General features: G+C 39.7%; 1 protein-coding gene across 1 annotated transcript in view; it reads left to right on the top strand.

Annotated features, from left to right (window-relative positions):
• Nucleotides 1-13,206, top strand: part of LOC108788892 (dynein heavy chain 5, axonemal-like) — a 237,649-nt gene that overhangs the window by 120,952 nt on the left and 103,491 nt on the right. Inside the window, exon 56 of the mRNA XM_018558793.1 lies at nt 11,543-12,207. Coding sequence (XP_018414295.1) covers nt 11,543-12,207 — 665 coding nt within the window. The remainder of the gene's footprint in view (nt 1-11,542; nt 12,208-13,206) is intronic.

Here is a 13,206-nt window from a genome sequence, read left to right as displayed (position 1 = left end):
TCCTGATAAGTTATTTACTCCACCTACACATGTTACTGCCAATATCTATTTGAGGAGGCTTTTTTTAAGAAGTGACCTCTCCCTAGTGTAGAGGGTGCTGTATATTGCCAAAAAAAACCCACTCACCATACCTATTGAAAATGCACCAGTTTTTAAGGATCCTTTTGGGAAATATCTGGAAACTCTTTCCATATCCTTGTTTTGGCAAACCCTGCTATTTAAGCTGCCATAGTCATGATGTCTATTTGCCAATCCTTAGGGGAATGGACTAAGAATAAATCAAATGGAACTAGCTACTGCCTATAATCCAAATTAGTCTCCTGTCTTTGAATATGCGGAAAACTCTTTGGCTAAAATGCAGTCTGCAGAACAGCAATGTAAGAAATGATTGCCGTGCATACCTTTTGTGGCAAAAGTCTATTTGCGGCATCTTTAGACAACTTCATAATGGGTGGATGATACTGATAGTAAAGGTACTAATTTGCCCCAGCAGGAGACACCTAGGCCTCAATCTGGAAACACTTCTCATGCCTTAAAAACAAGGAACTGTTCCTTGTATTATTTTCTAGGCTTCACATTCAAAGGTCAAAACCACCATCAGGGGCCCAATTCAGTTGCAGCGAATGGGCCTCAAAACCAAACTCCAAACGTACAGACAAGTTATTTTCACTATGAAGGGATGCCCCCACGTTCCGAAGTGGGCGGAACTTTGTTGACTTTTGCGGACACCTGGTTAGAAAGTATCTTGAAGAGGGATGATTCCTGATCATGGCGGCTGGACGTGAGTGATCGGAGCTCTGTGCTACCCACCCACTTTATTACCATCTCACTTACTCTACTGTGTCTTGCCTACCACCTCGACATGGGGGAGAAGACTAGCAAAACGGACCCCTGCAAAACTCTAAATGTCTAAATGGTACCTTTCCATTGATCCACCGGATCGTGCCGCTCCACATGACAAGGCCCCCGACAGCTCCTGCAACTTCAACCTCTCCTCCATCCTCCCCCCGAGATTGGAATCCGGAGTCTCCCTCTGCCCAGTTGGATTTCAGTGAGAACCCTGATTTGAGGTCCACCATTCGGATGATCTGGTCTGTGCCTTACCGACGAAGCACGAATTGTGGGACAAGTTGTGGAGCATTCCCTGAAAGCCGACATTCTCTCTCTGTGGGGAGATGACTCGTCTACTTCACAGAGTCGAGCATTCGGTGAACAGGCTGGACTCTCATGCTGCAGCCTTTACATCTCTGCAGACCCACATGCACTCAGTTTTGCAGGTGCAATGCACTTTCTCCTATCATCTAGAGCAGGGGTAGGCAACCTCAGCTCTCCAGCTGTGTTGAAACTACAAATCCCATAAGTCATTGCAAGCCACAGGCATGACTCCCAGAGCCAGAAGCATGATAGGATTTGTAGTTTCAGCACAGCTGGAGAGCCAAGGTTGCCTACCCCTGATCTAGAGGATCAAGAAAATAGAGGTAGGCGAAACAATTTACGTATCCCCGGCCTACCTGAAGCTACTTTAGATGCCGATCTGTCAGATACTGTGCGGGGTGTTTTCAACACCATTCTCTCTAAACCTCCTATGGCTCTTTTGCTGTTTGACAAAGTGCACTGGGCCTTACGCCCTCGGGGCCTTCCTTCAGCTAATCCCAGAGATGTCATCTGCCGTTTGTATTACTTTACGGATAAGGAGGCCATGTTGCAGAAGCTTTGTGAATCACCACTTCAGGAATTTGATGGCACCAAGATTCAGATTTATCCCGACCTTGCCAGACAGACCCTTGCCTGACGCAGAGCTCTCCGACTGCTTTTGGATCTTCTACGCCATGCTGGCATACCCTATCATAGGGGATATCCTTCTTGTCTCATAGCCCATAAAAATGGGAACTCCATTCGCTTTCTGGAGGATTTATTACTCTTCTGTAACACACTCAACATCTGCGTGCCTTCTCTACCTTGCTGGCAGGAGTCAATCGTCCCCATCACCCGCTAGCTGACCAGCTGTGCAAACCAATTTCCACTACACCTCCATCGAGGTCCCGCCAGCACTAATAGCATGGCATGTTTGTGTCTTCCCACTTTATGGTGAGCCTATGTTTTCTACATGCTGCTTATGTCCAGTAACCAGTTCCTCATACTTTATGAGGGTTAGTTATATTGGTATAGTTTGTATTTTTGTATTTGTGAGATGCCTTTTAGTGTCATATGATGTTCTCACGTATATTGTATTTAGTTCATTTGTTTATTCCTTCTCATTAGAACACTACACTGTTTGTGGGCGGAGCACTACTCTTTTCCTGTTAGAACACTGGTCTATTTCTATGTGTTTAGACAGTGTTCCATTCTCCTTCTTTCCATCTTTTAGTGCCTGCTCTGTTGCGATCTGCCTTATTCCCTGCACACTGTGTACGCTGTTGTTCTTTTTGAGCCTCATTCCGCTCCTAAAAATACTGATTGTATGGCTGTATTTTGTTGATTCTACATGTTTTATTGCTATGTTCCAGCTCTTCTCCTATTATTTTTCTCTCCTACTGCCCCTCTTTCTTTTCTCACTTCCCCCCTATCCTATCTCTACTCCTTCTCACAAGACATGGGCGTCCCCTCTGTATTATGCCATCCTTTTTGTGATTACCAATGGTGGACTTGCGTTTGATTTCCTTTTATGTCAGAGGCTTTAACATCCCGGCTAGGTGACATCTCCTCCGTGAGTTACGCAAGATGGAGAGTCGATGTTGCTTTTCTACAGGCCTCACTTGTCTCAAAGAACTCATGTTCACCTAACCTCCTTCTATATCCAAATTGGTATTACAGCGATTCACCTAACAATAAATCACAGGGTGTATCCATTGGTTTTCACAAACACATTTAATTTATTCTTTTTACCTCCATCTCTGATGGGAGATACTTGTTTCTGAAGGGGCGGATTGATGCATCTACCTACACATTTGCCACTATTTACAGTCCTAACTGATCTCAGATCCCATTTCTTAAACAAACTCTTGAATCCCTGACCAATTTCCAAGAAGGTATTTTGGTATTAACAGGAGATTTTAATGTCACCTTAGAACCCTCTCTAGATTCTTCCTCAGGTCACTCTTGCATCTTGTATAAACAAATGCTATCCTTAAAACAAATCCTATATGCTAATGTATGAGTTGTGGTTCATTGGACTCTGTCGAGGACACCCATGCCCTTGCCTGTCTTTCTCCTCTTCATCTTCCCCAATTTCCTTTTTTCTTCCTTTTCATCTTCTCTCTTTCGTTCTTCCTCCCTTATTATTTCTCTTGAATTGTTCTCCCCCCTTCAACACTATTGACCAACACACCCTTCTGACCTGGAGAACCTAGGTCATGATGCATTAACCGCTATATGATATGCTTTATGCTTTAATACTTTCGCTTATGTACCTGTATTCTTTCATGTTTTCTATTGTACATCTTATATTATACTCTGGATTTTTTTAAATTCTTTATTTAAGTATTTACTGACCGAGTGAGGTACAATCTAAGCAAGTAGTACTCTGAATGTTGGTCACACTCTTGTATTGTTTTCAAAACTCAATAAAACTTGATTAAACTAGAACGTATCTTCAATGTTTCGCTCTCTACCACTATCCTGCTTCATGATGTCTAACCTACCTGTGTCTCTGCACAGACTAGCAGACCTCCATGCTTTTAACGCAAGTAGTGAAGCAGTGTAAGGCCTGCTGGTAAGTGTGCTGGGCAATTTTTGTGTTTCTGGAAAGCCCTTCCATGTGCACCTTACTTTGAAAGCTAGTTACAAATTGATTTGTGCAGTTTCCATACTTGTTTTGCACAGACTACCATGTTGCTCTGGCAGAACGTTTGAGCCAATAAGTTATAGCCATTGTTCCAATGGCAGAAAGGTTTCTGGGGTTTTACTACAACTTTTTTACTGTCCCAAAACCAAAAGGGGGCATCTGCCTCATCTTGTATCTAAAGTCCTTGAACATTTTCATTCAAATCCAAAAGATTTGCATAAAATCCACCAGGTCTGTCATAGCCTCCCCCAATTAGGGGGAGGCTATGACAGGCCTGGTGGATTGTATGCATCAGGTCTTTCCAGTGCACCGAGGCTACCTTTTTTTTTGTGGGCACACAACACTACTGGTCGGTCACCCTTCTATTTGGTCTGTCCACCAGTTATTAGCACCAGTTCTATCCTTACTATGCTCCCAGAGTAACCCATTGCTGGACACTTGGATGATCTCCTATTGTAAGAACAGTCAACACAAGTTCTAACTGACAATGTAATACAGACAGTCCAGACCTTAAAAGTTTATGTTTGGATCCTAAACCTCCAGAAATGAGAGCTAGAACATATTGATTGGAGTATCCTTTCTAGACACAGCTAGGACCAGAGTTTTTCTTCCCCAAGGCGGTTTCAGTGTTTCACCTCAACCAAGACATTGTACTTATGTCTTTCTGTCTGTCTCCAGTACACTAAAAGGACATTTATTTTCACTGCTTGGTTGTAGTACATTCTGCACAAGTTTACCTCTCAGCCACTTCTTCCATTAGAAAGACTGATCCTCTTTTTATGATTCCTGATGGTCCCCATAAAGGGGAACTACGGTAGCTTCTCACTCCACCATTGCTCAGTGGCTCAGACAGATTTTCGTACAAGCTTATAATCTTAAGAACAAGGTTCCACCCTTTCCTGTAAAATTGCACTCTACTAGGTCTGTGAGTGCTTCCTAGACAGGAAGACAACTGTTTCAAAGATTTGCGAGGATGCCACCTGATCCTCTGTTCACATGTTTTCTAAGTTTTACTAGGCAGAGGTTCATGCCTCATCTTATAACAAATTTGGGTGTGAGGTCCTCCAGGCAGCTCTTTGAGCTGCAAGCTGCTCCTCATTTCTATTGTTTTTGTTAAGTGATCCTGCTGATATTTTGTAACTGTTGCCCAAAGTTGAATTGTTTTTGGTTGCCCCAGTTGTTTCAGATTAATGTAATTCTGTGTTCCTTAATGAACAGAAAAGAAAACAGGATTTTTGTACTTGCCATAAAATCTATTTCTTGGCGTTTAATAAGGGACCTGGGTTCCACCCCTCTGTTTGTGGTCTACTCATATAACTGCTTCTCTACAAAACTGAAGAATGCTGGAAGTGGGTAAGGTTATATCTGGCTGGGCAACGACTTTATTGTTTGAGGGGGGGCAGTATACCCAATTGTCTCAGATTAACTGAATCCTGTGTCCCTAATGAACTCCAAGAAATGGTGTAAGTAAGTGCAAAAATCCTATTTTAATTACTTTTGTAATAAATAGAGTCCTGTTATATCTACCTGGATATTAACTTTAATTTGTAGAGAAGGAGACATCCTCAGGTTCTTAATTATATCCCTGTATTTTATCAATATCATTGAACACTGTAGGTCCAAGCAGGGCAATTTACACCAATATACTGTTGTGTAAGGTAGTTAAATAGAAAGGGAACAGTTGCCCAGTGCAGAAAGCCTTTTAAGTAAGATAATGAGGGATTGCCAATTTCCTATATTTCTAAAATTGTGATAAAGTCAAAACAACCTGAACTACCACCATTTTGACATATGTATTTGGGTTTTTTTTTTATTACCCAGCAAAAACCTTTGGGCTTTAGAGCAGAATGTATTAAATTCTTTAGTTGCATTTCAAGTAAATATTAAATGCGAACATTTGCTCTTTACCCTAGAGATAATGCTTGATTAATTTTAGGAAGAAGTGTACATTCTGTGCGTTAGACTTGCAATTCAAAGGTGCTTTCATGTTTTGATATTTAGTAGACTTGAGAGGAAAATGGGTGATGCAGAGGAATACTCTCAATATAAGAGGAATTTAAATAATGCTGATCCCTGCATCTGGACTGTAACCTTGGTAGAACTAGATTATACTTTCATGTTCCGTATTTTGAGTATACCTTCATCATGTATTAATATGTCAGTGAGACAGTTGCAAGAATTTATGAAAGTGTCAGATCAGCTTTGCTCTTGGACAAATAATCTCACCTGCTTTATTAATAAAATTGTCTGAAAGTGAAAACTATGCTTTACATTTTAAAGGGTCGTTTAAAGGACATCTAAACCCTAGTCAACTGTTCATGTATGAAACATTAGATTAATATTCAACACTGAAGGAAAATGCTATATTTAAACCTAATTTCACTCTGGGCTTCCTCTGTGTTTAAATATAAGATATTATTTCCTTGAGTAAATGCTCAGCTAAGTTGTATAGAAATGCTGACCTCTTATAAGTAAGAAGTAAGGAATATACAGTACCACATAGACTGAGTGGCCAGATTATTATGACCACCCCATCAGTAGTTCGTTGGGCCACGAGATGACTCCACGAGATGACTTTGTTGGGCCGCCTCGTGACTCCACGAGATGTTGAAAGGTGATGCGAGGAATCTGACACTGCACTGTTGCCCTTCTGCTGTCTTGTACCAGTCTTTACACTCTCCGTTCTGCCCTAACATTGACTAGTCGCTGACGGCCACAATTCGCACGTTCAGACCCAGATTTTCGGCTGACAGTCCAGTCTTTAAACACTTTAACAACAGCTGCTCTTGAACATTTAACGAATACTGCTGTTTTGCTGATACTCGCTCCATGGCTCCGAGCGCCAACAATCATCCCACGTTCAAAGGCTGTTAAATTGCGTTGTTTACCCATATCTTCAGAAAAAAAATCACTTCTACTGTCATGGTAAACAACCTGCTTCCCTATTTATAATGGTCTGGTCCTCTAGCAACTTCAGCGCGAAATTATAGCTAATTTGCATACAAATGTCAGGTGGTCATAGTAATCTGGCCACTCAGTGTACATCTCAATATCAAATAATATAGATGGATTATTTTCCATAAACTGACTTTGAGGTTTCTCTGTAGATAGAAGGAGAATGGTGCAGACAAATCTGATCAGTATACAAAATTGTTTTTTACTGGATCTACAGTATGTAGGACACTATATAAACATACTTATCAGGCACATTGTTTTTCTATTCTCACATGCTGAAACTTCAGAAAATATAATTTAATGATGTTCTTATCTGTATGTTGTGCAACTGTATATCTATTTTAATTGATTCGATTAAAAAAACAAAATGAAATATTAGTGGCAGTATACAGACAATGGCGCTACTGTTGGTTACAAAGGGACTAGTGGAAAATATACTCTTTTTTAAATGGTGGTATTAGAGGCTGTATCTATTGTGTCCCAAAAATCCTTTAACATTGGTGCAAAGAGAACTTTGGATGCTTTTTATGATTTAAACATGTTTAGCTACCATGCTTTTTCTAGTTTACGGTTTTTAGTAGGGAAGAGTGAATTGATTTGCAAGCAATGCAAATCTGCAAATGTATATGAATATATATTCATGCAGGCATTTATGAATCACAGCAGCTTGGATTCCTGAATTGTTTCTTTTTCTGCATATATGCATTGAAATATTCAGGTAAAAAAAAAAACAAATAAAATTTGTCAATTCTCACAATACTCAAGAGTATGTTACATACCAGGTTACTATATATACTGTAAACATGTGGCATGACATGTCTTAACACTTTATTTTGTAAGCAATTATATAATGTGCACCGCAAGATACACTGTAAAATCTAAAAATATGCAACATATGAACAAAGCAACCCTTTAGGTAATGGCATATTACTGGTAACAACACGCATAATGTTTCTGTTCTGTTTTCTCTATAAATCAATAGATTTACAGACATTTTCATCCATCACTAAGATAGCTCCAGCTAGTTTTCAGAGTAGACACAAAATGTACATTTACTTTTGCTAGTCTGTTAAAGTTCAATGCACACAAAATATAAATGTATTCATATGTTACCCTCGCAGACAGAAAAGGTGCAGCTTTTATTTAACTAAGAGCAATCCTCCTAAGGTTATTGCACAAGTTTTTCACCTTAAAACCATGCTATCTTCAGGCTACTTTTAACTGTGAGTTTCTGTAAGCTCTGTATTGAGTGCAGCAAAAAATGGATCCACTCCAGATAAGCATGATACTTATTTTCATGATTAAAGTAAATTATCACAGAATAGAATAATGAATTCAGTTAAGATAACACATGTATCTACCCTTTTGTGTAACCAGTCAGTGTTAATAGTACCATTCACTGTATTGTATGACTATTCTACCTGGTGGACAAATACAGCCATAATAGTTCATGTATATGAAGGTTTTCTTAGAAGCAAACAAACTTGGAATCCAAATGTGCAAGGCCTTAGTTGCATGTTTCTGTAACCAGAACCAGATTAGGTCTGTAATGAAGTTGCTGGTTTCTGCTATTTTTGCAAGGATGGCTGTGGCAGTGATTGCCAGGTTTCAACAGAAATCAAGTTCTAAAACAGTAGCATACCTCAAAGTATATCTAAACCCAAAACAAAAATGTAGTATACCACAGCTTACCAATTGTTAAATGGGGTGGCTGCATTATTTTTTAAAGTTTTTTTTTCTTTAAAGGAGAACTATAGGGTCAGGTCTTTTCCCCATAGTTCTCCTAAGGGTCACGGGAGAACACAAACTAGCGTTCTCCCGTGACCCAAAGCTCAGTATAAAGCGAGCTACAGCTCGCGGTATACTGAGACGCCGCAGCCAGGACGGATCCCGACAAAACTGCCTGGATCCACCCAGCTGCAGGATTGACAGCTTGGTCTGCCTATCCAGAGGCAAAGCCAGCTGTGCCTGCCCCCTCCTCCGTCCGTTTGCTGGAAGATCGCACAGGGGAGGGGGGCAATCCCTGCAGGGAGCCTTGAGTGACAGTCGCGGCTCTCTGCAGGGATAGGAAATACAAAAACCTGTGCTTGTGGAAAATAAAGAAAAGAACCAGAATGGCTAGTAGCTGCTAAACTAAGGCGGCGAGCCCAAAGGGTAAATCAATCAACAGTGTAGCGCTAAAAGCCTCACCATATCAATCCAATTAGTGTTATACCCACAAAGTAGACACAATGTGTTAAATTCGATGCATGTCAATGAAAATACTAAACAATTACTTTCTGTGTGAGTGAAAATCTTTTTCAAAGGAAAACTGTGTATCCATTAAAATCTAACCGTATTAACCCAATTAGTGTTAAACACACAAAAATCGAAACAATGTGTCCCATTCGATGTATATAAATAAATAAAATGCTGAAACAATTAATTTGTATGTGAGTGAAATACTTTTACAAAAACTGTGTAAACGTGAAAATCTACACAACTCGTGACAAATATGTGTATCTGAGAATATATAACATCTCTGTAAGAGAAGTCAAGTGCACCAATCCTTGTGCATGGTTATAGACCAGTGCACAACATATCATCACAAAAAATTATGACAAAACATAAAATGTCATAACATTGTGAATCCAAAAGAAAAGATTTTCAGAGTTTTTTAATCTAAAAATCTGGTGTAGGATGAGTCCTGTGAATTCAAGTGATGGAGCAAATCGTTCTGTTAATGTTCCAAACGAAGACCAAAGCCCAAAGTGTAATAAGTGTCCAATCCAGTGATGTGGTGGTGAAACGAAAAATCCCCTCTAGGGTATGTACTCACCGGACTAAAGATGTTTAAAGGCCGTGTGCAGCACCGGAGTAGAGGTAGCCGTTCGCTGTGTTATCCTCCGTCTTAGCGCCAATGAGGTCTGCCAAATCCTATGTCAGACTTCCGTTTGCCGTCATAAAAAAATAAAGGAATACTCCCATGGTGTAGCAAAATGAAGTAACTTTATTTAAATAGGAAACACGGCTAAAAAGGTTTTTTTAAACAAAGAGCCAAAAAAAAGAATAGAAAACCGGCCGGTCAGTAAAATGACTGCTATGACTGAAGGAGTGACGTAATTGCAGGACCGCCCCTGACGCGTTTCATCATATAGACGTTTTCAAGGGATAGGCAGGTCTCTGCAGGGATAGATCGAGAAGTGAGCGAGCGACGGTATGTGCTCACTTCCCGATCTACTGAGCCGACCTGTGACAGTTTCAGTGTCACAGGTCAGCTCAGATTATGAGGCTGAGTGAAAATCACTCGCCTCATAATTCTCCTTTAATTTCACTTGGTGATGCGACCAGTAACACACTGCCTATCATAGGGTGGTTCCACTCTATGGAGGAACAATGGAGCCACCATAGGACAGCAGTATTGTCAGCCTCTGATAGATGCACTAGCAAATTTACATGTACTTGACTAACATACAGATGTTCCTCGCTTACCGACTTACCTATTTTGCGAAAACTCGCACTTACAACGGACCGCTGATCGACCTCCGACCTTGCACGTCAGCGTCAGTGCGCCGTGTCGCCGGCGGAAGTGGTGTCCTCCGATCTTCACTGCGGGTCCCGGTAAGTATTTTCATTGCCCGATGTACAGTACATGTTCGGCAACGCTATACAGTACTTTACTAATGCAGTACAGTACTGTATAGAGTTCCTCACTTAACGACCAATCTGTTTAACGACCTAGTCGTAGGAACGGAACTCGGGCGTTAAGTGAGGAATACCTGTATTAAATCCAAATTCCAGCTAAGACCTTTTAAGCAGTCACAGGAACAATTTTTTTTGCTGTTTTTTTTTTTGGGACAGCTTGGTCTGCTAAAGGAAGTTGAAAAACAACAGACTTACTGTCTGAATCACCAGCTGAAAATAAAGGCAAAAAGCCTAAAAAGAGAAAACTAATGGATCCACCACATTTAAGGATTGCTATATATTACATTTTTGCTTTTAGGTTTAGATACACTAGATTAAGCTGGAAAAAGCACTCTTTTTTTGGCTTTAAAAAAATGTAGGTATGTTTTTCATATGTTTTATTATGTATAATAAAATAATGCTTTTATCTTTTGAAAAATCTGGCTAGTAGTGAATAGATATGGTGTAATCACTTTTTTGTTGAATGTTAAGGTGTAACACACTATTTTTCAGGAACATTGTTGTTTTTCCTGCAAACTTCACGGTTTTTCAGTACACATAGAAAACATTTCTAGGGCTGTTTTAGTTAAATGGTAAAAATGCTTAGTAATAAATGCTTATTTAACTGTTCTTGCTGTCTAGAGTCAAGAAATATACTATTTTTTTCAGTTACTGTATTGATACAGCTTTACAGTTTGTCTCAGTACTTGGCACAAGTATTGCATTGATGGAGACATTTTGCTTAGATGCGTCATAGCTCTGAAGTTAAAACAATATCCACACTATAAAATTCCAACTCAAAGTTTTAACCAAAAAAATCAGGTTACCTATTCAGCTTGTAGGATACGAGTCCGATGTGATCATTATTATTGTGATAGAAAATGAAAGAGCAACAGTTTACACCATATTAGTGTTTACATTCTACATAAAATGTTAAGTTGTATTAGTAACTCGGAATCATCAAATAAATCAAACAAGCAGGGATTTATTAATACAGAGTAAGTCAATATCAAAAATATCACATAGACGAGGAATGTGACTTTACAGTACCTGTGTGCCTATTTACCAACTAAAACTAATGCTTTGAATGTTTGCATTTATAACAGATTCATTTGTATAATAATATGTCATCTATTATAGAACTTATGGAACAAGTAATCTGCTGGATGATCTAAAGCTGTTGTACCGTACAGCTGGGCAAAAAGGAAAAGGAATATCTTTCATATTTACGGACAATGAGATTAAGGATGAATCATTTCTAGAGTACATGAATAATGTGTTGGCTTCAGGAGAAGTGTCCAACTTGTTTGCAAGGGATGAGATTGATGAAATCACACAAGATTTAATACCTGTCATGAAGAAAGAATATCCACGGCGGGCCCCCACTGCTGAGAACCTTTATGATTATTTCCTCTCCCGTGTTCGCAGTAACTTGCATGTGGTGCTTTGCTTCTCTCCAGTTGGGGAGAAATTCAGAACCAGAGCTCTGAAATTCCCAGGTCTTATTTCTGGATGTACCATGGACTGGTTCCAAAGGTGGCCACGAGATGCTTTGGTTGCTGTTGCCCATCACTTTTTGACTTCTTACAAAATAGAATGTACAGAAGAAGTGAAACAGAGTGTTGTAAACACAATGGGTACATTTCAGGACCTTGTGGCAGAAAAATGTGTGGAATATTTTGAAAGGTTCAGACGCCAGACATATGTCACCCCAAAATCATATCTATCCTTCATTAGTGGCTATAAGGCAATATATGGGGAGAAATATGAAAATGTAGGAAATCTGTCCAACCGCATGAAAACAGGTATGTTTGTTGCATCTCATGTTGATCTGATTGACATCAATGCAATCTAATATTTGTTCACGTAATACAATCAGTGATTTTTTTAATTAAACGTATGATTTTCTCCTCCTTATAATTGGTTACCTAAAACTAAAATTATTAAAGTAAGTTTAGATTGCTACATTCAGATGTTTCTTTAAAACTACATCAGATGTTTTGTGTTTTTGAAAAGGTAAAATGCAGAGCCATTTGGGTCTTGTGTAAAAATATCTGAACGAAAAATGCCCTTATTTGACCTATATAACAAAGCAAAAGCACAGAGACATGGTACTACATTAGAATTTGCATTTTGCATGAATTGTTTATTCCATTCTTTCTGCCTGGTTTGGTGTTTGGTGTCCTTAATGCCATTTGACTCTCTTTTCTAAGATTACTGTTGGCAAGTAATTGAGAACTAGGAAAAGATGTATCACTGGTGAAGGGATATAAAGCAGGGGTCTCAAACTCAATTAAGTCCGGCGCCACTGGACAAATTTTTTAGTCCCGTGGGGGCCGCTACTATATACGGTACCAGTTTTAATGTATGCACGTTACAAGCGGCAACTGTCACCGATTCAAATTAATGATCGTGTGACAGCTGCTACATTTAAACGACTGCACACCGCATGTAATCATATGTGAAAGCATTACATGTAGTTAGGAATCTGTCACTATCCCTGGGTACACAATTGTATATCCAGTAATAGTGATTGTTTTTGTAACCGCATGTAATCATATCACATACGATTACATGCAGGCATGTAAATGCAGCGGCTGTCACCCGATCATTAATTTGAATCAGTGACAGTTGCTGCATCTAAACGCCAGAACAGGGATTCTTGCTGCAGAAAAACGCAAGTTTGTGACACTGGAATACCTAATTGCACCTGAAATATAGGGGACTCCCCCCCCCCATTGCAATCCCCCCGCACACATATTGATACACCCCCCTTCCTATCCCCCCCTCACACATAAAAAAAC

Source organism: Nanorana parkeri, unplaced genomic scaffold, assembly GCF_000935625.1.
Source record: "Nanorana parkeri isolate BGI_ZX_2015 unplaced genomic scaffold, ASM93562v1 scaffold359, whole genome shotgun sequence".
NCBI classification, from domain to species: domain Eukaryota; kingdom Metazoa; phylum Chordata; class Amphibia; order Anura; family Dicroglossidae; genus Nanorana; species Nanorana parkeri.
This window is presented reverse-complemented; position numbering and strand designations above follow the sequence as displayed.